Here is a 25,533-nt window from a genome sequence, read left to right as displayed (position 1 = left end):
CCAGAACCCAGACTTTAATCCAATTGAAAATCTGTGGGGAGACCTGAAGAGAGCTGTGCACAGGAAATGCTCTTGTATGTTTACAGTTCTGGATTTTTTTTTGCAAAGAGTAGGCAAAAAGAAAGACTGAGTGCTGTAATAAAATCAAAAGGTGCTTCAACTAAGTATTAGTTTAGGGGGTGTGCACACTAATACAGGCAGGATTTTGTATGATTTTTTTTTTTTTTTCTTTTTTCACTAAACAGTTTCTGATTTGTTTCCACCTTCTTTGTATTGATTGCAATTTTGCAGTAAAGGTGTAATAAGTTCTGTCAGAATTTATCTTGGATTCATTTTGTTATTACACAGAATCTGCGATTTGGCATGGGGTGTGTGTGTGTATGTACACATACATTCCACTTGCACACACACACAGTGGATATATATGAGGTATATAAAATTTAAACTGTATTATATTATACCATAATTTTCTAAAGGAAATAGCAAGTCATTACTATTTCAAAGAGTTTTTTTTTTTCTTTTCAAAACATCACACTAGTGCATGCTCCCAACCTCCTCCTTCTCCTTCTAATACTAGTATATTAAAATAAAGAATACAAAATTTTAGTTAGGATGTCTGAAGAATTTCATTCTCATTCTCTTTATAGGAATTTGAGAAACACGAAAGCATGGAGTATAAACCACAAAAGAAGGCTCTTGTTAAATTAAAAGACTGCATTGAACTTTTACAACAAAGGAGAAGCTTGGAGTAGAAGATCCATGGTAAGTTATACCTATTTTACAAACCTAGTTGTTGATTGGCTAAACCTGCTTTTTGATTTTGGGGTTAAGAATGGCTGGAACATATCTTAGTAGCAACTGGCAAAAGTCAATAGTCCACTGAGGATGAGGTGCTCAGTCAATGCAGAACACACACAAACATGCCTGTAGTACAATTGGGCAAATTTGTAATAGCCAGATAGCCTAATAACCTCATATGATAAGGTTTCGTGTGTGTAGTCCTTTAAGTATCCCATGCACCGCTTAGTTACAAGGAGAACAGTATGCTAACCCATTCTGTGCATGATGGTTTCTGTTTATCCAAGTTCACAGCTTAGCCACACAGTCCCCCATTTGAAACATTAAGAGCATGCCCAACCATTCCAGTTTTGTGGTCTGCTTCTTTTTGATTCTTTATACCTTATTCTGTGGCACATCTGGTACTCTAATCACAATTCTTTAGATAGATAGATACTTTATTAATCCCAAGGGGAAATTCACATAATCCAGCAGCAGTATACTAATACAAAAAACAATATTAAATTAAAGAGTAATAAAAATGCATGTAAAAGCAAACAATAACTTTGAATAATGTTAGCATTTACTCCCCTGGGTGAAATTGAAGAGTCGCATAGTGTGGGGGAGAAACGATCTCCCCATTCTGTCAGTGGAGCAAGACAGTGACAAAAGTCTGTCACTGAAGCTATTCCTCTGCCTGCAGATGACACTGTTTAGTGGATGCAGTGAATTCTCCATGATTGACAGGAGTTTGCTTAGCGCCCGTCACTCTGCTACAGATGTTAAACTGTCCAGCTTTATTCCTACAATAGAGCCTGCCTTCCTAACAAATTTGTCCAGGCGTGAGACGTCCTTCTTCTTTATGCTGCCTCCCCAGCACACCACCACGTCGAAGAGAGCACTCGCCACAACCGTCTGGTAGAACATCTGCACCATCTTATTGCAGATGCTGAAGGATGCCAACCTTCTAATGAAGTATAGTTGGCTCTGACCTTTCTTACACAGAGCATCAGTATTGTCAGACCAGTCCAATTTGTCATCGAGCTGCACTCTCAGGTATTTATAGGTCTGTACCCTCTGCACACAGTCTCCTCTGATGATAACGGTGTCCATGAGGGGCCTGGGCCTCCTGAAATCCACCACCAGTTCCTTGGTCTTGCTGGTGTTCAGGTGTAAGTGGTTTGAGTCGCAGCATTTCACAAAGTCTTTGATTAGCTTCCTATACTCCTCCTCCTGCCCACTCCTGATGCAGCCCATGATAGCAGTGTCGTCAGCGAACTTTTGCATGTGGCAGGACTCCAAATCGTATTGGAAGTCTGATGTATATAGGCTGAACAGGACCGGAGAAAGTACAGTCCCCTGCGGTGCTCCTGTGTTGCTGACCACAATGTCAGGCCTGCAGTTCCCGAGATGTACATACTGAGGTCTGTCTGTAAGATAGTCCACGATCCATGCCACCAGGTGTGAATCTACTCCCATGACTGTCAGCTTGTCCCTAAGGAGCAGAGGTTGGATGGTGTTGAAGGCGCTAGAGAAGTCCAAAAACATAATTTTTACAGCACCACTGCCTCTGTCCAAGTGGGAGAGGGATCGGTGTAGCATATAGATGATGGCATCCTCCATTCCCACCTTCTCCTGGTATGTGAACTGCAGAGGGTTGAGGGCATGGCAAACCTGTTGCCTCAGATGGTGAAGCAGCAGCCACTCCATGGTCGTCTCCACATGTGACATCAGAGCAACAGGCCGGAAGTCATTCAGCTCACTAGTACGTGATACCTTTGGGATTGGGGTGATACAAGATGTTTTCCAAAGCCTCGGTACTCTCCCCTGTTCCAGGCTCAGGTTGAAGATGCGCTGTAGAGGACTCCCCAGTTCCTGCGCACAAGCCTTCAGCAGTCGTGGCGATACACCATCTGGACCCGCTGCTTTGCTGGCACAAAGCCAGCTACACACATTTACAGCACTATACATCCTCTGTAAAAATGATGACCAATGTTCTGCATGGGAGTTGTGCTAACAGAGGAAAGAAGAGACTGAACATTCATTGTATTAATGACAGTGAACGAATGATATGTGAATGATGCTGTTGCCTGTATTCTTGTCTTCAAGCAAAGTTGGGTGTCGTGTTTTTACTATACACAACACCACACCTGTGCTGTTAAAAGATTTTAGCAGTAGGCAGGCAAAATCTTATCATCAGTATAATGATAGGTAATTAGCTCTCTAATGCATACAGTATATATGTATATCATAATAGAAAAAAAGGTACCATGGCTACCTCAAAACTCCAGCAACCGAATTTTAGATACTGTGTAAGGTTTTCATGTTCTTACTGTGTTTGAATGAGTTTTTTTGCAGGTACTGCTTTTTCTCCTTTCATTCCAGGGATGTTTTTTCTAGTTTAATTGTTGACTGTAAATTACTCCTGTATGATTATGTTAGTAATTGTGCCCTGCAGTTAACTAATTTAGACATAATGATGTTTGGATAGAGCTCAGGGGCTCTCAGCACTATAATGTTGTGACCATTTTCAGAAGATCAATAAATAGGTAATAATACATAATAAAAGTTAATAACAAATCAGCTGTTGTTTATGTGTTGAAAGCAGAATCTTACACTAAACAAACTGTGCTGCTTACTGATTGCTTTTTCGTGTTTATTATGATTTTTATTCAGTTGTTTTCTATGAATTAATAATAGACTAGACCTCTTACAATCTTGATTTTTTTTTCTTTTCTGCAGTCAACATTTCAGTCTTTGTTTCTTATCTGTTTTCATTTATTGCACATGCTTCTTTGTTTATTTTATTAAATGAAGTTTTAAAATGAGCTTTAGTGGTACCCAAATGTATTTGGACACAATGCATTTTAATCTTGTTTGTAACCTCAATCATTACTAAGAAAGAAGATAAATATGAGGAAAAGTTCAAAATGGGACTTAACCTATGCAAATATCAAATTTGCAAACATGCAAATATATAATGAAGAATAGCCCCAATTTTCCTGTTGATTCTGTTGTTTTATGTGTGAGTATGAATTGAAAAATGTGTTGTCATATTATTCAGACATGTTCCATTCCTCATGATTATATTCTGGACTAAGCAGGTAAGAAAGTGTATGGATGTTTTATATTGGTAGGTTGTACAGTGGAACCTCGGGTCACAAACGTCTCTCTTTGAACACGTACAAATCGGATTCCGACCAAAAAGTTCGCCAAACTTTTGCATCTGTTCATGACCACACACTTGGGTGACGATGACTTCCACATGTGTTCAGTCTCTCTCTGTGCATTCGCTGTGAACTCTTTGTTCTCTATTTTGTTTCCCTTCCGGTTCGTACGCGCCGATGATTTCCGCACGTGTTCAGGCTGTCCCTGTACTGTACATTGTTCTCGGTGCATCACACAGAGGAACTCTCCTTCAAAACTTTAACCTCCTCTCAACCCAGCTTCCTCCTGTGGTAAAGCGGGTCCACAGCTCCCATCAAAAAGGCCAGTAACCGCACTCACGGCTTAGTGAGGGGGTGTGGTGGTGTGTGGCCGAAGGGGTTCCTGAGGAGTTCGTGATGTGGGTGTTTTTCACATAAGTGCACAGGTGAGAAGCGGTCCACATCCGTAATTGTTCCCAGGAGCTGCTGATTGCCACGACTACCACGTCTCTTCATAAATAGAAGCGCAAGTCGGCTAATGGGAAAAAGAATAGAAAAGGAAAGAATGGGAGGTTGCAGGAGAAGGCAGGAAGCAGAAGGAGAAAGCTGGTGCAGGAGAGAGAGAGAGCGAGCGAGCACAGGCTCCCGTGCAGCTGAGGAGGGAGCATGGGTGTTTGTCTCAGTGTTATTCAGTGTTTTTACATTTAGTTTACTATTACACTGTGCATTCTATGGTATAATTAACTATTTTTGAGCTTAAAAATCTTTAAAGAAAATATATTTACATACAGTTCATGCGGTCTGGAGCAGATTAATTGTATTTACATACAATCCTATGGGGGAAATTACTTCGGGTCATGACCAATTGGTTACAACCAGAGTTTTGGAGCAATTACGGTAGTGATTCAAGGTTCCACTGTATATGGATTGTGGTAATTCTGTACAGTGGAACCCTCAGGTCATTAACGTATCGGACCATGTACAAATCGGGTTACGACCAAAAAGTTTGCCAAACTTTTGCATCTGTTCAAGACCACACACTCAGGTGACGAACATGCCAGTTTCCCTTCCAGTTCGTACGCACCAATGATTTCCGCACGTGTTCAATCTCTCACTGTGCATTCCCTGTGTAGCGAGTGAACAAGAGAGAGCGCGAGAAGACAGTTAAAGAAGGTAGTAAGGCAGTTAAAGAATGCACCGGGCTTATTTTTAAAGAGATGCTTCGAGCATTGTTTTAATCTCATTGTATTTAATGAAGACATTTTTCTGTTGGATTTTAACCTCCACTTCTGTTTTTATGGGATCATTTATTTATTGAAGGATTCTGAAAGCACTGCACTTTAATTTGGACTTTGTTTTTGATTATTGTTTTGTTGATTTTAATAAAAGCACTTGGCACTTTTTGCACCATCTGATTGCTCCATTGTAGTGCCTCAATGTCGTGCTCATCGGTAACATTACCGACGGTTGACGGGTTTAAGGGCTCCCAGAAGCGAGATGGGAGCATGCAGCGAACCCGCATCTTCACAGACTTTACCTCAAAACTGTAATCTCCTCTCCACCCAGTTCCTCCTCACTTCCTTCATGCCAAAACTTGACTCATGCAAAGTTAGTTTTCTTGGTTGTTTATGGTTAGTTTTTGTATAAATTACGGATTTTTCAAATGTTCATTTTTTCCCTGTGCTTAAAACTCATTAAAAAGTGTTTACAGAGAGCAGTTTGTAAGGCTATAGCTTGAACTCTTGCAATGTTAGTTTTCTCTGTTCAAGGTTTTGTCAGTGTTATTCAATGTTTTTACATTTAGTTTACTATTACACTGTGCATTCTATGGTATAATTAACAATTTTTGTGCTTAAAAATCTTTAAAAAAAATATATATTTATATATATATATATATATATATATATATATATATATATATATATATACATACAGCTTGTACTGTCCGGAATGGATTAATTCTATTTACATACAATCCTATGGGGGAAATTACTTCGGGTCATGACCAAATCGGGTTACAGTTTTGGAGCGAATTACGGTCGTGACCTGAGGTTTCACTGTACATGTAAAAGAGCATCCTTTTTGTCTGATTTTTGTTGAGAAATTTCACTTCTGACAATAATTGTAAAATATCTGCCGGCAAATAAAACCTCAGTGGTTTTCTTGTAATGTGTAAGTAGATCATGTCAGAGATGATGTGGAATCAGGTTAAAGAGTGTAAAGAATTCTGAAGCGACCTGAAAAGGTGTCTGAATAAATGCAAGTCTACTGTTAAAATGTGTAATTCCTACAAATGTCGTAAAGAAATACATTTGTTGGAACCAATGTGAAACAAACAACTTCTGCTGCACTTAGACAGCATAAGTGAAATTCAGGCACTATTAATGTCAAATGTATGTCATTAAAATAATCATTGGCAAATATTTAGCAATCAGAGCACTACCATGTCTGAAGGTAAAAGCATATCTTCCATTCATTTTTACTTTCTGTGTATAATGGAAATGTGCATCAGTTTCTTGGTTATTTGTTTAGTTTTGACACTGTAATAAAGCTCTGCTTTATAAACAGGTGTTTATGGTTTGTTTTGATTATATTTAAGATATCAATTTTTAACTCTCAGATCTGAGTGTATGTGTGAGTTATAATGTTTTAACATTGTCAACCTTATAATTATATGAAAAATTGTGAAAACATATAATTTGCATTCTGTGAGTGTTGTTAATACTGCAGATAGGTAGACTAATGGTTTGAATCTGGCCAGGGTACATATTTTGTAAATGTAGATACTGTTTTCAACGGGAATTGCTTTCCTTATCCATTTGAATGCAGAACAGTTCCATTCATTGCAAAAAAATTATCATATGAGAATGTAGAACCATAAACCTGGGGATCAGTTGTTATATTATGGATTCGTCAATTAATATTAAATTGTAATCTGTGATCTCAGAGCTAAGTAATTAACAAGGGCTGTGAAAATTTGTGGCAATCATTCACAATTCTGCATTTCATAAGATTCATGCACTGTATGTAAAAGTTATTTTCTGGGGATGTACCATAGCGATGACTGTTTTAGAGGTGTTTCCCTGTTAATGTCAAAGTGCAGATGTTGCTGTTATTCTTTTGCTTATAAAAGGATATTGCCAATTATATCACAATATGCAATAACTAAATTTTGTCACAAGCTGCCTATAGGAGTAGGTATTCTGCTAGAAGTTTGGGACCAACCAGGAGCAGGATTTGACGGAGGCAGAGTCAAGACATAATATTAAAGTAGAGAGGATGGATAAAGTAAAACAAATTTTTTTTAACAGTCTGTTGAAAAAATTCTGGTGCAGGGATATCTACAGTGCAAACATATAACAATTTAGAGAGAAAAAACAATCCATGAATGTCTTTATGCAGTCAAATCATTCTATGTAAAAAGTAAATAAATAAAGTGAAGAAAAACAAAATACCCAAAAATAAGGTTAATTTCCCAGTCTGAGAGAAAAAAATCTGCCTGAACACTATTTAAAAATAGTGATGCAGTCTTGAATAATTCAGCTCCTCAAGCTACAGAAGTATCAGGAGCCAGAATTGACTAATTGGAGTCTGTTACACTCCACTGAAGCAGCTAGACACTGAGCCACTGTAAAACAATTCCATTTCCCTCCTGGACTACCCTGCCACTGGGCGGAACTAAATGTTTTCCCTTAAAGGGGAAAACAACTTGTATAACCCAAAACCAAAGTAAACCTAACACCACCTAGCATAAATAATAGTACCAAAAATCTCTCTTTTGTACATCTACGGTCATAATAATGTAAACTCAAAAAAAAAAAAGTTAAACCAAAATAAACTCAATACCCTTCAAAAGGTCTTCCCCTTCCTGGCTGTCTTTTTTAGTTTCCTGAGCACTACTCATGCGCCTGACCAAAATACCCTGTTTAAAATGGCATTTTGACTGGCACACACACCTTTATTTGCAAGGAGGCAGCTGGAGAATAAGGAGCCACAGTGAATTCTCCAAACCCCCACCTCCCCCAATGCACAGATGACCGACGATAACTCCTTTTATTTAAATACCTTCTTTCTTGCTTTTCCCTGTAACTGGAACTGCACTGTTTACATTCCTGATTGCGCTGCTGTGCGCTCAAAGTCGTGCAAGTTTCAGCTGCATGTTACTTTGGAGACGTGTCTCTGCGTCATATATTTAATAGCAACTTTAAATTGGACCCATGTGAGTGTGGAGTTTAATGGATTTAGTACCCTGAACAAGACTTCCTTGCCCTGCCAATTATTTCAAAATAGCCTTGCAGTTTTTGGAAATGTTATCCCACATGCACAATCAACTTTTGTCCAAGATTTCTCCATTTTAGTCAGTTAGCGTATAACACATCTTTCAGATATGGATGCATGGTTACTTTGACAAAAGCCATGCTGACAGAAACCAAGCCAGCAATTCATCTCAGTGACCTGGTGTTGTGAATTATTTTGTTGTTCTCTCAGGAATACGATAAGAATTTGAAATACAAAAATGTTTGTGTTACATAATGCTTTGTTAATTATTTTTAATTGTGCTTCTATTATTTATTATTCATAGCTTTACAGTCTTTCATAGCTGCTAACATTAAACCTTACATATATAAAAAGGGCTACATTTCGCAGAAAAGATACCGTGCATGTGGGTAAAGGTAAATTTATCATGTACGGGTCTTCATCACCAATTTCACCATGAATCTCCCACCATAAAAGTCTCTTATTTTTAGAGATGAACAAGTCCACCATTTTAAACTGGTTGACATTACAATCATTATTTTATAAGACTGACTTATCACATTCCTTTAAAACCTCACCTTTTTCACATGCACGTTGAGAATTTAAAAACATTTCAGTTTTGTACCTGTGCTATCAGTTGCTTGTGAATTTATGTTGGACAAGTAAGATTTGATACATTAATGATACCAGTTATTTCTTGTGTTGTCGCTTTAGGTTTGAAATATAATATGAAAAATATCACCAAGCTTTGACATTTTGCTGCATCTAACTAACCTGATTTAGTCATCTGAATGGTCTAAATTGAACTGCTACAGATAATTTAATTGCTATACCCTTTTGGAGGTGGAGAAAGTATTATGGCAAGGAATTTTTCCAAAGTTATACATTACTAAACTCAACTTTTATGGCAGTGCTAGAGACACCAACCCGATGATTTACAGGTTGAATAATAATACTGTCATCTGTGGTGTCAAAAGTTGCCTAAGTTAAGAAACATTTCTGCCAGCATTAAGTTATAAGTTATAAAGCAGTTTCAGTGTTATGACTGTCTCTAAAATCTTTCTCTCTAGTCTTGAAAAGGTACGTAAAAAAGGTCTAGAATTGTCAAATTCACAAATAAATCTTATTTTTCTTAAGCAGAGGTTCAACAGCAGCTGTTTTCAAATAATGTGGAGAAGTACCCAAGTTTGCAGTGTTTAGCACTTTGTCAGTTACATAATTGAAGACATCTTTGAAAAGCCTTTTGGAACTGGATAAAGTGTGCATATGGATGGTTTTGTCTGAGCAAGTTCAAGCACATTTATTTTATTCAAGGAATTAAAATTTGTGTGAGAGTAAATAGAGTAAGGATTGACAAGAATAGGCCGTTTAATGTGGAATGGACTGATGAATACATTATTAATTTACAGTGAGAAGAAAAAATACAGGGACAGTGACATATGAGTTATTGCATATATTCATAAAATGTATTATAAGTGAAAAGATGAATATGTGACTAAACTACAGAATGTCAGCTTTTACTTATGGGCTGTGATTTGCATATAACAATATTAGAAAAAAATTGACATTTCTTGTGTTTAGTCCCCCTTTCTGACAGTTGTGCAGTCCATCTCAGTAAAACCATTTTCTTTCCCAGAAGAGTTGTCCACAGTGTCAGCAGCTCTGTACTTCCCATTCCAGGTTATCAGCCAGTTTTTCAGGAAAAGAGTCAAGAAAGATGGTGATCCTTGCAGCTGTAGTTCTCTGTGATATTGTGCCCACCTGGCAGTGGCATATATATCGTTTATTCCAGTGTAAAACACTGAAAACACTAATTTGCTGAATACTGGTGAAAGTTTCTTTTCAATGTTCAGGAAAAGATCACCAGAAAAACAGGATAATACTGTAATGATGAAGTCTGTAAATATTAAAATGTCTGATGCACTTCCTGACGCAGGTAGAGAAGGTGAAAGCTTTGTACGTGTTGCTTGTCAACGGTTTAGATGGAGACCAGGCCCTTAAGTGTGCCTTTGCAGTGTTGATATTCTGAAACCCTGTCATGGATGAGTGCTGGGTAAAGCAGACTTAATTACATTGTTGTCAGTAGACTAAAGAGCAAGCTTGCTTGGGTGTTGAGGTTGGTTCACATGCTCTCATCTTACCTTAAAACCCAGAGAGAGATCATGGTGCTTGTGATAGGTTGCTGAATAGGGAGTTTTCTATTCCAAAAATTGAGGGTTTTTTTTAGCTCTTCAGTTTTTTGTTTGTAATTTAACAAATGAAAGGAACATCCATCTACATTTATAAATTGAAAAGGATAAACAATGAGTGTGTCGGCTTTCATCTGCAAAAAAAGAAACAGTTGAAAGTTAACTTCATGATGAGTGATTAAGATAAAAGATAAGGTTTCTAAAAGTGCATGTTTCCCTATTAGTTCACAAAGAATAATAGGAAAAAAATCAGATATGCTGAGATTTGGTCTCTTATCACACCTTCACCAGACTAGTTAATGCAATATGCAGCAATTAACCTCATATATCATAAACTTAAAAAAAAAAAAATCAAAAGATATTCTGCTTTTATATACTGTACCTATATAAAAATAATAGCTTCTCAGAATATATGGCATGAATATTTTAATCCAGTTATTTGCACCTGCAATGGTAGAATTTAAATTAAACATATAATTGTAAACATATATAGTAAATATTGCCAAACTATGACAATTTCTTTAAAAATCTGATCAAAATACAAGGAAAACCCATGTTTCCTAAAGGAGCAATTTTTAATTTTTTGTAATACTAGTAAACTTTAGGAATGTGCTATTTGTAGTACCACACAGAATTGCATATTTCAAGTATGTACAATGTAAGGCATTTCAGTGACCTCCCACTGACTTCTTTTCCCCCCCATTTTCACAGTTTTTAATTATGGAGAACAATGTATATGTCTTTAGCTATTGCCAAGTTACATAATTTGTAACTTGCAACATTTCTCGTGAAAAGATTGTGCATTGAAAGAGTAAAGAAATCAAGCTATTCCTCTCTAGTGTATGTAATGTACAGTTTTGGCAAGTGCAGTAATCTCCTTTTAGCCAAAACTACATCAGTAACATACAGATGGGCAGTATAGAAATGAATTAACGTGTTGAATTGTTAGTATTTTGTGTTTTAATAATTACCAGTGCCACTATGATGATCCAAGTCAGCTGCCATAACCCTCTTAAACCTGTGACCTCCAATATTCATGTGGCCAGGTCAAGGAGGACACACATCACAGCAAGCGAATGATGCAAAATGCAAATAGTATTTTAATTCTTTAAACAACAAAGTAAAAATGTGCAGTCTCCACACTTTATAAGCAAACAAATAATCCCAATAAAAACAGATGCTTTCACATGGAGGTTAATACCAACAATAAATATTCAAATGAAAACTAGGCTTAAATCCCAGGCAAAATCTGTCCATCCTTTAAAATACTCGTAAAACTCAAGTGTTTCTCTTTAAAAACTGACATTTCCTCTGCTTGCCCAATAGGGTCTCTGCAACAAGAGGAGATGTTCCTAAGCAGGTTCAATCAACCATTTAATCAGGCTCAGGTTCCCATCTTCAGAGGCCTCACACAGGAGCCCACTTCAAGCACTTAGTCGCCCCTGCTCATTGGGGTTGCTCAGTAGGAGCAACTCTTGTCCCTCAAGCACCGGCCACATGCTCCTCTTCCAGGACTCATGTCCTTGACTGCTTGCCTCCATTTGACTTCACATCCCTCCTCTCTCAGTCTTATTCCCTTCTTCCCTGCTTCCTGCTCAGGCTCCTTTTTTATTCTCCAATCAGACACAGGTGCCGCAATCGCAGAACTCTGGAGTGTTGTTGAGGCAACTGGTTAAAGTACACTAATCTGCATGTGAATGTAGCAAGCCAATTTCCACAGTTGACCACCAGAGTCATGTGTGCATGCTTTACATGTGTGCACCTGCACCCACTCACAAAGCTTAAGCATGCTGTTTTTATGCTTTTAAAACTGTTCTTCACCATGGACCTTAATTGCATTTACCACAACCATCTTCATGAGACATGTTTTAAAAAAAAAAACTTAAGATTTTTTTCTCTTTTGTTTATGATCAGAAAAGATATTTATCTGATAAAGGATTTATTAATGCTTGACAACTGTAAAATGCTGCATAATGTATAATTGTTTCATTTTTATACTTTTTCATTTCTAGGTACTGCCCAAACTGCAAACAGCATCAGCAAGCCACCAAAAAACTAGATCTTTGGTCGTTGCCACCTGTTCTTGTGGTACACCTGAAACGATTTTCCTACAGCAGATATATGAGAGACAAATTAGATACATTAGTTGATTTTCCCATAAGGTACTATTTTTTCATGGATTTCTTTGTTTAAATGATTAAATGTAACCTTATAATGTGCATTTATTTTTGTGTTCTTATTCTTATTTCACTTAAGAAAGAATTAAAAAAGGATTGGTATTTTTATAAAGAATATTTTGAAATTTATGGTGACTTACTAGATAAGAAGAGTATAGTTTGAAAGCCAAAGATATTTTTGTAGATTTATTTAGCTTGAGAGCAAGTAGGGCGCATCAATTGATTATTTAAGTAATCCAGTATTCTGCCAGTTGTACCATCAATTAATCTAGTAATCAGATAAGAAATACTTTTGCGAAAAGTAATAATTTCCCAAAAAAAACAAAAAACCATCTCTCTTAAAATTAACAGTAATTGATGTCCTTTTTAAGAAAAACAACATTTTTATAGCTTAAATTACATAAAATAAAATTATTTGTGAAAACTAAATCCATTTAGTGCATTTAAGTGCCATACTGCTTTCTGGGTTTTAAAGAAAACATTGTCTGAAATGCATAAATAAATAAATAAATAAATAAATACAAAAAATATATGTTACAAAGTACTTTACAAAAGGTACATATACATCCCAAAATTAAGGCATAAATCAGTAATAATAATAACACATAAAATTGCCATTAAGTTGTGCAACTTAACTTTCAGAACTATAAGTTTCAACCTAACTACAGCTCAGGTGTCATATAAACCTTTACTGTCTTCTTGGAAGGTTTTACGGCATTTGGAGGCAAAAAATAAAATTGACTCTCGACTTCGAGACAGCAGTTCTTACCTCTTCACCAGCCAAGGAGACATATATGGGTGTATGTGTCTTACCCTATCCCAATTTCTTTTATTTTGGAAAAAGTGCACTGTTTTGTTATATCTGTGTCTTTTTTTAAAGTGTTTATTTAATATTTGGACTTATTATATATACACTTCATGTCAGCATTTTTCCAATTATTAGTAGAGCATGAAAAAAGTTTCTGTTCTAATTATGTGTTCAACATTTCTTGCCTTGCATTTCCTGTCACCCTACATTTACACAGATTCCAAATAACGGTATATTATTTACCCTATACAATTCAAGGTACCTCACACTCAGATAAACATACTTGAAATGGTTTTATTTTAGGTGACTGACTACCTGTTGAAGCTCATCGAGAGAATGCCAAGAGTGTGCAAAGCAGTAATCAGAGCAAAGGGTGGCTATTTTGAAGAAACTAGAATATAAAACATGTTTTCAGTTATTTCACCTTTTTTTGTTAAGTACATAACTCCACATGTGTTCATTCATAGTTTTGATGCCTTCAGTGAGAATCTACCAATGTAAATGGTCATGAAAACACATTGAATGAAGAGGTGTGTCCAAACTTTTGGCCTGTACTATATGTGCCCGATATATAATTTTAAGTTGAATAATTGTATGCTTTGCATATATGGAGCTCGAGTGCATTCTCTGCATTGCTACTTTCCACTCCTTTTCTGAAATATTGAGAGATCCTATTCCCACTGTCCTCTTGGATCTTTGAAAGGGAGGCATTGTAAAATGGTTTTATATATTACAGAAATGCTTTCTGAATCCTCAAGACTGATCAATATTTTTTCCGCATAGAGGTTGGTGGGAGGTGAGGAAAATTGGGCAGGTTCTGTTTAACAAAGTTTCTGATTTGAAGGTAGTGAAAGAAATGTGTTGCTAGGAAGTAAAATGTAATTGTTCGTAGGATGCAAAGACGCTGTCTATGTACAGATCTCTTAAGTGATTTAATCCCAAATATTTTCCAGACATTAAAAACTGCATATGTTTGACAGGGTGGAAAAAGGTGGTTCTGGTGCAGAGGTGACACAGTTAAAAGCTTCTTTATCTTAAAATGCTTTCTACATTGGTTCCAGTATTCTGAGTAAGTGAAATACAGTTGGGTTTTTAGTATATTGGCGATAACTTGCATTTATTGGAGTACAAAGCAAAGAATATAAAGATGTACTGCAGGATTTTATTTCTATTGCCAACCAAGCCTGTGTATGTTCATCTATTTGTGTCCATGTCCTGGTTTTTATAGCTTGTATATTTGCTGCCCAGTAACAAAATTGAAAGTTAGGTAGAGCCATGCCACCTTCTGCCTTAGGCTTTTGTAGGGTCGCTCTTTAGATACGTGGATGTTTTAAATTCCAAATGAATGAGGTTATGGTTGAATCTAATTTCTGAAAACATTACTATTTGAATTTTCAGTATCATGTACCATAACCCAAATGAGTTCAAAATGCATAGCTTTCAAATAGTGTTTACAAGTATGCTTACATTAAAATACAAGATAATATAGTGTAAAACACAAAATTGAACATCAGAACAATGTATAATATTTACAGTAGATATACAGCTGTTAAATATTACAAAGTGCAAAGTTGGTGATATTGAATTTTTTTTTTTTTTTTTCTTTGTTATATAATTATTTAATGATAAGAATGTATACACAACTTATTAGTCAGATGGTCAGTGGCTATGTTCACATAGCCTTTCTTATAGTTACAGGAAAAGTACATTTTGATGTAACACTGAAAACCTGTACTGATCAGTTTTCCTTAGCTAGCTAGACTCTGTTTTCAAGTTAAGGGCTCAATGCAGACTCTGGAGAGAGAGAGAGAGAGAGACATGTGCTTTAGTGTGAAACGAACAAAGATGTACTTGTCTTTGGGTCCCTCATAGGGAAGGATTTGTGCCAGCCACTCAGTAGTTGCTGTTGCGTCTTTTAACCCCTGCAGAGTCTGTACCTGTCTTTAAGGAGAATTGCCTTAGATTTGGTTCAGTTTTCTGCCTGTGATGCCCCTACCTCTGTAGATGTAGTCCGTTTTAGAATTTTTGTATTTCACTCAAAATGCACTGCAAGCTATGTAAAATATAATAAAGAATGCACCAGGTGAAAAATATAGATCTACAATTCATGATTCCAGTTAGATACAACCATATATAAAATCACTGTGAATAGTATTACATCATTTTTCAAAGACTGTGAGTAATTAGCAAACAGCATGCACCTGTTTCCACACAGAGAAAATTATACAGCATGGATTGAGCAAGCTACGAGTGAAGAGCACAGTTCTGGAAGGCAGCATGCTTGCAGCATTTTCTCTAAACATAGCAGACCCCACAATGTATAAATATACAACAATAAATAGTTTCTTTGCTTCATGCTAACATACATCAAATATTGCACGATGGCCATAGCTGGTAGCACCAATGTAATGTGGAACTTCACAATATACAAAATATCATTTAGTGAAAGAAAAATGATTTTCATACTGTGTCTATATAAGGTTCAGTATGTGTGCCAGCAATGCATATAAAAACATGATTTGAAGCACATTTTGAATCATGTAGAATCAGATCTGATGGCAGATGCCCACTCATGTTAGATGATTTCATTGTATACTGTCAGCTTTGCCTCCATAACAGACACTGTGCACACTTTTGTGCAGAGCATAATTTTTTACTAGCCTTGACAGAATATAATCATTGAAGAAACAGAATTCCAGTGAAAGGAGAAACATATTAGGCCTGAACCAATGGTAAGGGCACTGATAACTGGCCATTAGTTGTACACCTGTGGAAAATGTCAAAAATTCACCCATGAGGTAAGATAGCAGGTTATATATTCATTCCTCAAGAAAAATAGCACCAAGAATCTGTCAGCAAAGATGTTACATCCAGTTTCTTTTTGTTTTTATAAACATACCCAGAAAGCAAATTTTCTTAAGTCAAAATGTTTGCTGTTTAAAAATTAACATATTCAGTAAGTTTTATGCCTTTTATTTGCACGTTTGGACTGGTGCCCCTTGAATCCTATTTTAAATTGCAAGAACAGGCCTTATATTTTAAAAAATTTGTAAAATTTCAAATTGCTTCACATTTTCATGTGGCAACTTAATGTCTGTCATAAATGTGAAGAAATAACTGACTTAAAGGATAGGTTTGTCAATTTTTAATATAAGATATCTTAAAATTAGACCCGCTGATTAATTGGCGGCGCTCCGGTTTCCTCCCACAATCCAAAGACATGCAGGTTGGGTGGATTGGCGATTCTAAATTGGCCCTAGTGTGTGCTTGGTGTGTGGGTGTGTTTGTGTGTGTCCTGCCGTGGGTTGGCACCCTGCCCAGGATTGGTTCCTGCCTTGTGCCCTGTGTTGGCTGGGATTGGCTCCAGCAGACCCCCGTGACCCTATTTGGATTCAGCGGGTTAGACGATGGATGGATGGATGGATTAATTGGCATTAACGTGTGTAATTAAAACATTATAAATTTCTGCTATTAAATTTTTTTAATGCAACCCATAAATGCATTAATTTAATCCTGTCAATTTGACCGTACTTTACACTTAATGAAACCGTGCCAAATAAATACAAAACTATTAATAGTGCTTGATTGTTTCATGTGTTGTTTGTTAATAATGGTCTTCTTCCACATATACCAGTAGAATCACCACTCTTCCCTTGTAATACTGTGTCATCATGTATTGAACCAAAAAATACAAGTAATAATACAATAAGGGACATGATTTGTCCCATATTTTTGTATACATTGTTTCATGTATACACTAGTTTTTCAAACTGCAGAGAATAACAAACACTGTATGCTGAGTGAGATTGCGTGTCATCATTGCTATTATGCAGCATTCACATATTGACGGTGTTAAAAAAAAGTATAGCAGAACTTCCAGAACCAGACACTACACGCTGTGATGTCTGCTAATGTAAATTGTTTAAAATAAATTAAAATGATACCTGTAGGAATCTTGAAGAGTGCATTTTATTCTTTATTGAGAATTGTGTTTTTCTTATTAAACTATTTATTTTTATTTCTATTTTTTATAACAGTGACCTGGACATTTCTGAGTTTCTAATCAATCCAAATGCTGGCCCTTGTCGTTATGATCTAATTGCAGTTTCCAACCATTATGGAGGAATGGGAGGTGGACACTGTAAGAAGAAATTTTTTATGTAGCATTGCTCATTTCTGTAAATGCAACAGAAAATGATGTTTAGGTGTATTCACCCAAAATGTTCAAATCTTTCATGTGTAACCCAATTCAAAGTTATTTTTGACCGTTTTGAGCATGGTCAATATTTGTTTAATTTGCATATCAGTAATAAATGCAGTTAATTTGATCATCTCTCTCAAAAAGATCACCAAACGAGAGAAAATTGTCAGCTGCCTAATCACTTGACTGTATCTTCTTTAAAGAACTTTTTTGCATAAGAAAAATTGCTAAAGTATGCATTAGGATCATTCTTCTACATTAGCACACCAATATACTTCAGAACTTATCTTATATAACACCTGTGCCACCCTCAATAGAAGCTAATTTGCAAAGTAAGTTTTACAAAAGCAGTAAGAATAGCATTGTTATCTACTATGACTTAGATTAAGATCAGAGTATTTTTAGATTGATAAAAAATATGTGAATCTCTCACAGAACTGTTGGGGTGCAACATGTCCTAATGATAAGACATCGGAGAACCTCCAAAAAGAGCTTTTGAAGCTAATAACGCATGAAAGATCTATGAAAGCATTTGTAAAGACCTGAGGCCTCATGTATAACGCCGTGCGTAGAAATCACACTATAACATGACGTAAGCACAGAAAAATCCAGATGCATAAATCTATGCATACATAAACTTCCACGTTATTCTGCTACATAAATCCCGGTCAACGGGAAAGTAACGCACGTGCACGCACCTGCTCTCCCGCCCCATGTTCTCCCAGAATTACGCCTCTTTGAATATGCAAATCAATATAAATAGCCCTTAAGCTCAGCCTTCTGTGAAAAGACAATGGGAAAAGCAAGAGGGAAAATAGAAGAATGTCAGCGAATACCAAGTGGAGGCAAGGAAAAACGTACTATTTGTTGTTTTACACAGTGATATAATCAACAAAAGGAAGTTGATCGAGTGACAGAGTTCACAAAGTCACATAGTGCCCAAAATATAAAAGAAGTTGTTACATATCAAAGTCTAGTTTTATGTAGATGAACAAAATCACTTAGATTTAATGCTTATAGGCTCCTGTAAAATCATAAAGTTACTAATTTTAATTGTAGTTACGGATTAAATCTATATTTTTGCATTCTCTGCTAAGATTTTCAGTATAATAAACTTCATTTATTTTATATTTAGCATAATAAACTTCATTTAAAAACTGTCTCAAGTAACGAGTATAAAATGTTTTTTTTTTTTTTCTTCTTGTTTACATCCGTTATCAGTTAAAATTATTTTAATACTGAATTTGGGACTTTCATTAGTTGTCAGTTATAATCATCAAAATTAAAAGAAATAAACATTTTAAATACATCAGTCTGTGTGTAATGAATGAATCTAATATACTGTACAAGTTTCACTTTTTGAATGGAATTACTGAAATCAACTTTGTCATGATATTCTAATTTTATGACCAGCACCTGTAAACTTGATGCTTTCATATCCTTTGAAAGTGATGCTTGTTGGATTACTACTAAATATTATCTATTATGTTGTATTACAGATACAGCTTTTGCAAAGAACAAAGACAATGGGAAATGGTATTATTTTGATGACAACAGTGTTTCATCTGCATCTGAAGAACAAATAGTGGTAAATACTACAGTATATAACAATGAAATTGTGTAGCCACAAAAATACTTCACTAAAATATTTGTATTATGATTTGTGTGTGCATGTGCTTAATAAATATAGTTAAAGGCAGGCAAAAAGATAAAAACATATTTTAACAAAAGTAAACTCAACAGAGGGATAATCAAATACAAATAACCAGAAACAACTAACCTTTTTTCTTATCTAGGGTAAAAGTGAGTCTGTCTGGTGTAGTGGTTTATCCACTTGCTTACCACTGTACCATTAAAAATGATTCCCATTCTTACCTCCTGTCCTCTCTCCCTCAAGCCAATGTGAGCCCTTGTCTCTCTTTCGCTGTAACATGGTGGCATTTTTAAACTTCTGATGTTAATTGTCAACCCACAGATTTACGTCCATGGTGGAAGAGGGCCTTCTGATTTCTCTTGGAAGAGCAGACTAACTCACCCTCTAGCATCTTCTTATATTCTGGTACCCTGAACCTTTCTGCTCTGTCAGTGGTTCAGACTGGCCTCCAGCATTTCTTTCTGCAACAATTTGCACGCTTAGCAAAAAGTATTGGTATCTTTATATATATATATATATATATATATATATATATATATATATATATCATTAAAGGAGCTGCAGGATATCCTGGCAAGTACAGGTTGTTCCGTACATGTGACAAGAATCAGTCATATACTTCATATGTCTGGGTTGTGGGGTAGGGAAGCAAAGCGAAAGCCTTTTCTCACAAAGAAAAATATCCAAACCTGGCTAAACTTTGCAAAAAAAAAAAGGTATACCCAGTCTCCCACAACCATGTGGAAAAATATTATGGTCTTATGAAACCAAGGTTAACCCATTTGACCATAATTTCAAAAGGTATGTTTGGTGCAAAAATAACGGAACACATCATCAGAAGAGCACCATACCCAGTGAAGTATGGTGGAAGCAGCATAATGCTTTGAGGCTGTTTTTTGTTAGCTGGAACTCTAGGGCTTTAGTCAAGATGGATGAAATCATGAATCCAAGTATTTTGGCACAAAACCTTCAAGCATCTGCTAGGAAGATGAAGAGGAACTTCACTTTTTAACATGACAATGACCTAAAGCATACATCAAAATCAACAAAGCAATGGCTTCATCAAAGGAGGATCAGTGTTTTGGAATGGCCCAGCCAGAACCCAGACTTTAATCCAATTGAAAATCTGTGGGGAGACCTGAAGAGAGCTGTGCACAGGAAATGCTCTTGTATGTTTACAGTTCTGGATTTTTTTTTGCAAAGAGTAGGCAAAAAGAAAGACTGAGTGCTGTAATAAAATCAAAAGGTGCTTCAACTAAGTATTAGTTTAGGGGGTGTGCACACTAATACAGGCAGGATTTTGTATGATTTTTTTTTTCTTTTTTCACTAAACAGTTTCTGATTTGTTTCCACCTTCTTTGTATTGATTGCAATTTTGCAGTAAAGGTGTAATAAGTTCTGTCAGAATTTATCTTGGATTCATTTTGTTATTACACAGAATCTGCGATTTGGCATGGGGTGTGTGTGTGTATGTACACATACATTCCACTTGCACACACACACAGTGGATATATATGAGGTATATAAAATTTAAACTGTATTATATTATACCATAATTTTCTAAAGGAAATAGCAAGTCATTACTATTTCAAAGTGTTTTTTTTTTTCTTTTCAAAACATCACACTAGTGCATGCTCCCAACCTCCTCCTTCTCCTTCTAATACTAGTATATTAAAATAAAGAATACAAAATTTTAGTTAGGATGTCTGAAGAATTTCATTCTCATTCTCTTTATAGGAATTTGAGAAACACGAAAGCATGGAGTATAAACCACAAAAGAAGGCTCTTGTTAAATTAAAAGACTGCATTGAACTTTTTACAACAAAGGAGAAGCTTGGAGTAGAAGATCCATGGTAAGTTATACCTATTTTACAAACCTAGTTGTTGATTGGCTAAACCTGCTTTTTGATTTTGGGGTTAAGAATGGCTGGAACATATCTTAGTAGCAACTGGCAAAAGTCAATAGTCCACTGAGGATGAGGTGCTCAGTCAATGCAGAACACACACAAACATGCCTGTAGTACAATTGGGCAAATTTGTAATAGCCAGATAGCCTAATAACCTCATATGATAAGGTTTGTGTGTAGTCCTTTAAGTATCCCATGCACCGCTTAGTTACAAGGAGAACAGTATGCTAACCCATTCTGTGCATGATGGTTTCTGTTTATCCAAGTTCACAGCTTAGCCACACAGTCCCCCATTTGAAACATTAAGAGCATGCCCAACCATTCCAGTTTTGTGGTCTGCTTCTTTTTGATTCTTTATACCTTATTCTGTGGCACATCTGGTACTCTAATCACAATTCTTTAGATAGATAGATACTTTATTAATCCCAAGGAAATTCACATAATCCAGCAGCAGTATACTAATACAAAAAAAACAATATTAAATTAAAGAGTAATAAAAATGCATGTAAAAGCAAACAATAACTTTGAATAATGTTAGCATTTACTCCCCTGGGTGAAATTGAAGAGTCGCGTAGTGTGGGGGAGAAACGATCTCCCCATTCTGTCAGTGGAGCAAGACAGTGACAAAAGTCTGTCACTGAAGCTATTCCTCTGCCTGCAGATGACACTGTTTAGTGGATGCAGTGAATTCTCCATGATTGACAGGAGTTTGCTTAGCGCCCGTCACTCTGCTACAGATGTTAAACTGTCCAGCTTTATTCCTACAATAGAGCCGCCTTCCTAACAAATTTGTCCAGGCGTGAGGCGTCCTTCTTCTATGCTGCCTCCCAGCACACCACCACGTCGAAGAGAGCACTCGCCACAACCGTCTGGTAGAACATCTGCACCATCTTATTGCAGATGCTGAAGGATGCCAACCTTTTAATGAAGTATAGTTGGCTCTGACCTTTCTTACACAGAGCATCAGTATTGTCAGACCAGTCCAATTTGTCATCGAGCTGCACTCTCAGGTATTTATAGGTCTGTACCCTCTGCACACAGTCTCCTCTGATGATAACGGTGTCCATGAGGGGCCTGGGCCTCCTGAAATCCACCACCAGTTCCTTGGTCTTGCTGGTGTTCAGGTGTAAGTGGTTTGAGTCGCAGCATTTCACAAAGTCTTTGATTAGCTTCCTATACTCCTCCTCCTGCCCACTCCTGATGCAGCCCATGATAGCAGTGTCGTCAGCGAACTTTTGCATGTGGCAGGACTCCAAATCGTATTGGAAGTCTGATGTATATAGGCTGAACAGGACGGAGAAAGTACAGTCCCCTGCGGTGCTCCTGTGTTGCTGACCACAATGTCAGGCCTGCAGTTCCCGAGATGTACATACTGAGGTCTGTCTGTAAGATAGTCCACGATCCATGCCACCAGGTGTGAATCTACTCCCATGACTGTCAGCTTGTCCCTAAGGAGCAGAGGTTGGATGGTGTTGAAGGCGCTAGAGAAGTCCAAAAACATAATTTTTACAGCACCACTGCCTCTGTCCAAGTGGGAGAGGGATCGGTGTAGCATATAGATGATGGCATCCTCCATTCCCACCTTCTCCTGGTATGTGAACTGCAGAGGGTTGAGGGCATGGCAAACCTGTTGCCTCAGATGGTGAAGCAGCAGCCACTCCATGGTCGCTCTCCACATGTGACATCAGAGCAACAGGCGGAAGTCATTCAGCTCACTAGTCGTGATACCTTTGGGATTGGGGTGATACAAGATGTTTTCCAAAGCCTCGGTACTCTCCCCTGTTCCAGGCTCAGGTTGAAGATGCGCTGTAGAGGACTCCCCAGTTCCTGCGCACAAGCCTTCAGCAGTCGTGGCGATACACCATCTGGACCCGCTGCTTTGCTGGCACAAAGCCAGCTACACACATTTACAGCACTATACATCCTCTGTAAAAATGATGATCAATGTTCTGCATGGGAGTTGTGCTAACAGAGGAAAGAAGAGACTGAACATTCATTGTATTAATGACAGTGAACGAATGATATGTGAATGATGCTGTTGCCTGTATTCTTGTCTTCAAGCAAAGTTGGGTGTCGTGTTTTTACTATACACAACACCACACCTGTGCTGTTAAAAGATTTTAGCAGTAGGCAGGCAAAATCTTATCAGTATAATGATAGGTAATTAGCTCTCTAATGCATACAGTATATATGTATATCATAATAGAAAAAAAGGTACCATGGCTACCTCAAAACTCCAGCAACCGAATTTTAGATACTGTGTAAGGTTTTCATGTTCTTACTGTGTTTGAATGAGTTTTTGCAGGTACTGCTTTTCTCCTTTCATTCCAGGGATGTTTTTTCTAGTTTAATTGTTGACTGTAAATTACTCCTGTATGATTATGTTAGTAATTGTGCCCTGCAGTTAACTAATTTAGACATAATGATGTTTGGATAGAGCTCAGGGGCTCTCAGCACTATAATGTTGTGACCATTTTCAGATGATCAATAAATAGGTAATAATACATAATAAAAGTTAATAACAAATCAGCTGTTATTTATGTGTTGAAAGCAGAATCTTACACTAAACAAACTGTGCTGCTTACTGATTGCTTTTCGTGTTTATTATGATTTTTATTCAGTTGTTTTCTATGAATTAATAATAGACTAGACCTCTTACAATCTTGATTTTTTTTTCTTTTCTGCAGTCAACATTTCAGTCTTTGTTTCTTATCTGTTTTCATTTATTGCACATGCTTCTTTGTTTATTTTATTAAATGAAGTTTTAAAATGAGCTTTAGTGGTACCCAAATGTATTTGGACACAATGCATTTTAATCTTGTTTGTAACCTCAATCATTACTAAGAAAGAAGATAAATATGAGGAAAAAGTTCAAAATGGGACTTAACCTATGCAAATGTCAAATTTGCAAACATGCAAATATATAATGAAGAATAGCCCCAATTTTCCTGTTGATTCTGTTGTTTTATGTGTGAGTATGAATTGAAAAATGTGTTGTCATATTATTCAGACATGTTCCATTCCTCATGATTATATTCTGGACTAAGCAGGTAAGAAAGTGTATGGATGTTTTATATTGGTAGGTTGTACAGTGGAACCTCGGGTCACAAACGTCTCTCTTTGAACACGTATAAATCGGATTCACCAAAAGTTGCCAAACTTTTGCATCTGTTCATGACCACACACTTGGGTGCGATGACTTCCACATGTGTTCAGTCTCTCTCTGTGCATTCGCTGTGAACTCTTTGTGCTCTATTTTGTTTCCCTTCCGGTTCGTACGCGCCGATGATTTCCGCACGTGTTCAGGCTGTCCCTGTACTGTACATTGTTCTCGGTGCATCACACAGAGGAACTCTCCTTCAAAACTTTAACCTCCTCTCAACCCAGCTTCCTCCTGTGGTAAAGCGGGTCCACAGCTCCCATCAAAAAGGCCAGTAACCGCACTCACAGCTTAGTGAGGGGGTGTGGTGGTGTGTGGTCGAAGGGGTTCCTGAGGAGTTCGTGATGTGGGTGTTTTTCACATAAGTGCACAGGTGAGAAGCGGTCCACATCCGTAATTGTTCCCAGGAGCTGCTGATTGCCACGACTACCACGTCTCTTCATAAATAGAAGCGCAAGTCGGCTAATGGGAAAAAGAATAGAAAAGGAAAGAATGGGAGGTTGCAGGAGAAGGCAGGAAGCAGAAGGAGAAAGCTGGTGCAGGAGAGAGAGAGCGAGCACAGGCTCCCGTGCAGCTGAGGAGGGAGCATGGGTGTTTGTCTCAGTGTTATTCAGTGTTTTTACATTTAGTTTACTATTACACTGTGCATTCTATGGTATAATTAACTATTTTTGAGCTTAAAATCTTTAAAGAAAATATATTTACATACAGTTCATGCGGTCTGGAGCAGATTAATTGTATTTACATACAATCCTATGGGGGAAATTACTTCGGGTCATGACCAATTCGGGTTACAACCAGAGTTTTGGAACGAATTACGGTAGTGATTCAAGGTTCCACTGTATATGGATTGTGGTAATTCTGTACAGTGGAACCCTCAGGTCATTAACGTATCGGACCATGTACAAATCGGGTTACGACCAAAAAGTTTGCCAAACTTTTGCATCTGTTCAAGACCACACACTCAGGTGACGAACATGCCAGTTTCCCTTCCAGTTCGTACGCACCAATGATTTCCTTACGTGTTCAATCTCTCACTGTGCATTCCCTGTGTAGCGAGTGAACAAGAGAGAAGAAGACAGTTAAAGAAGGTAGTAAGGCAGTTAAAGAATGCACCGGGCTTATTTTTAAAGAGATGCTTCGAGCATTGTTTTAATCTCATTGTATTTAATGAAGACATTTTTCTGTTGGATTTTAACCTCCACTTCTGTTTTTATGGGATCATTTATTTATTGAAGGATTCTGAAAGCACTGCAC

The 25,533-nt window shown here is 37.0% G+C and overlaps 1 protein-coding gene across 1 annotated transcript in view; it reads left to right on the top strand.

The window, feature by feature from the left end:
* The window catches only part of LOC120533831 (ubiquitin carboxyl-terminal hydrolase 15-like), a 209,991-nt gene that overhangs the window by 156,457 nt on the left and 28,001 nt on the right, over positions 1 to 25,533 (top strand). Inside the window, exon 18 of the mRNA XM_039760853.1 lies at positions 20,947 to 21,062. Within this exon, the coding sequence (XP_039616787.1) occupies positions 20,947 to 21,062 (116 nt within the window). The remainder of the gene's footprint in view (positions 1 to 20,946; positions 21,063 to 25,533) is intronic.

This window comes from Polypterus senegalus, chromosome 8 (assembly GCF_016835505.1).
Source record: "Polypterus senegalus isolate Bchr_013 chromosome 8, ASM1683550v1, whole genome shotgun sequence".
NCBI classification, from domain to species: domain Eukaryota; kingdom Metazoa; phylum Chordata; class Cladistia; order Polypteriformes; family Polypteridae; genus Polypterus; species Polypterus senegalus.
The sequence above is the reverse complement of the archived record's forward strand: the minus strand, read 5'-3'. Positions and strand labels throughout refer to the sequence as shown.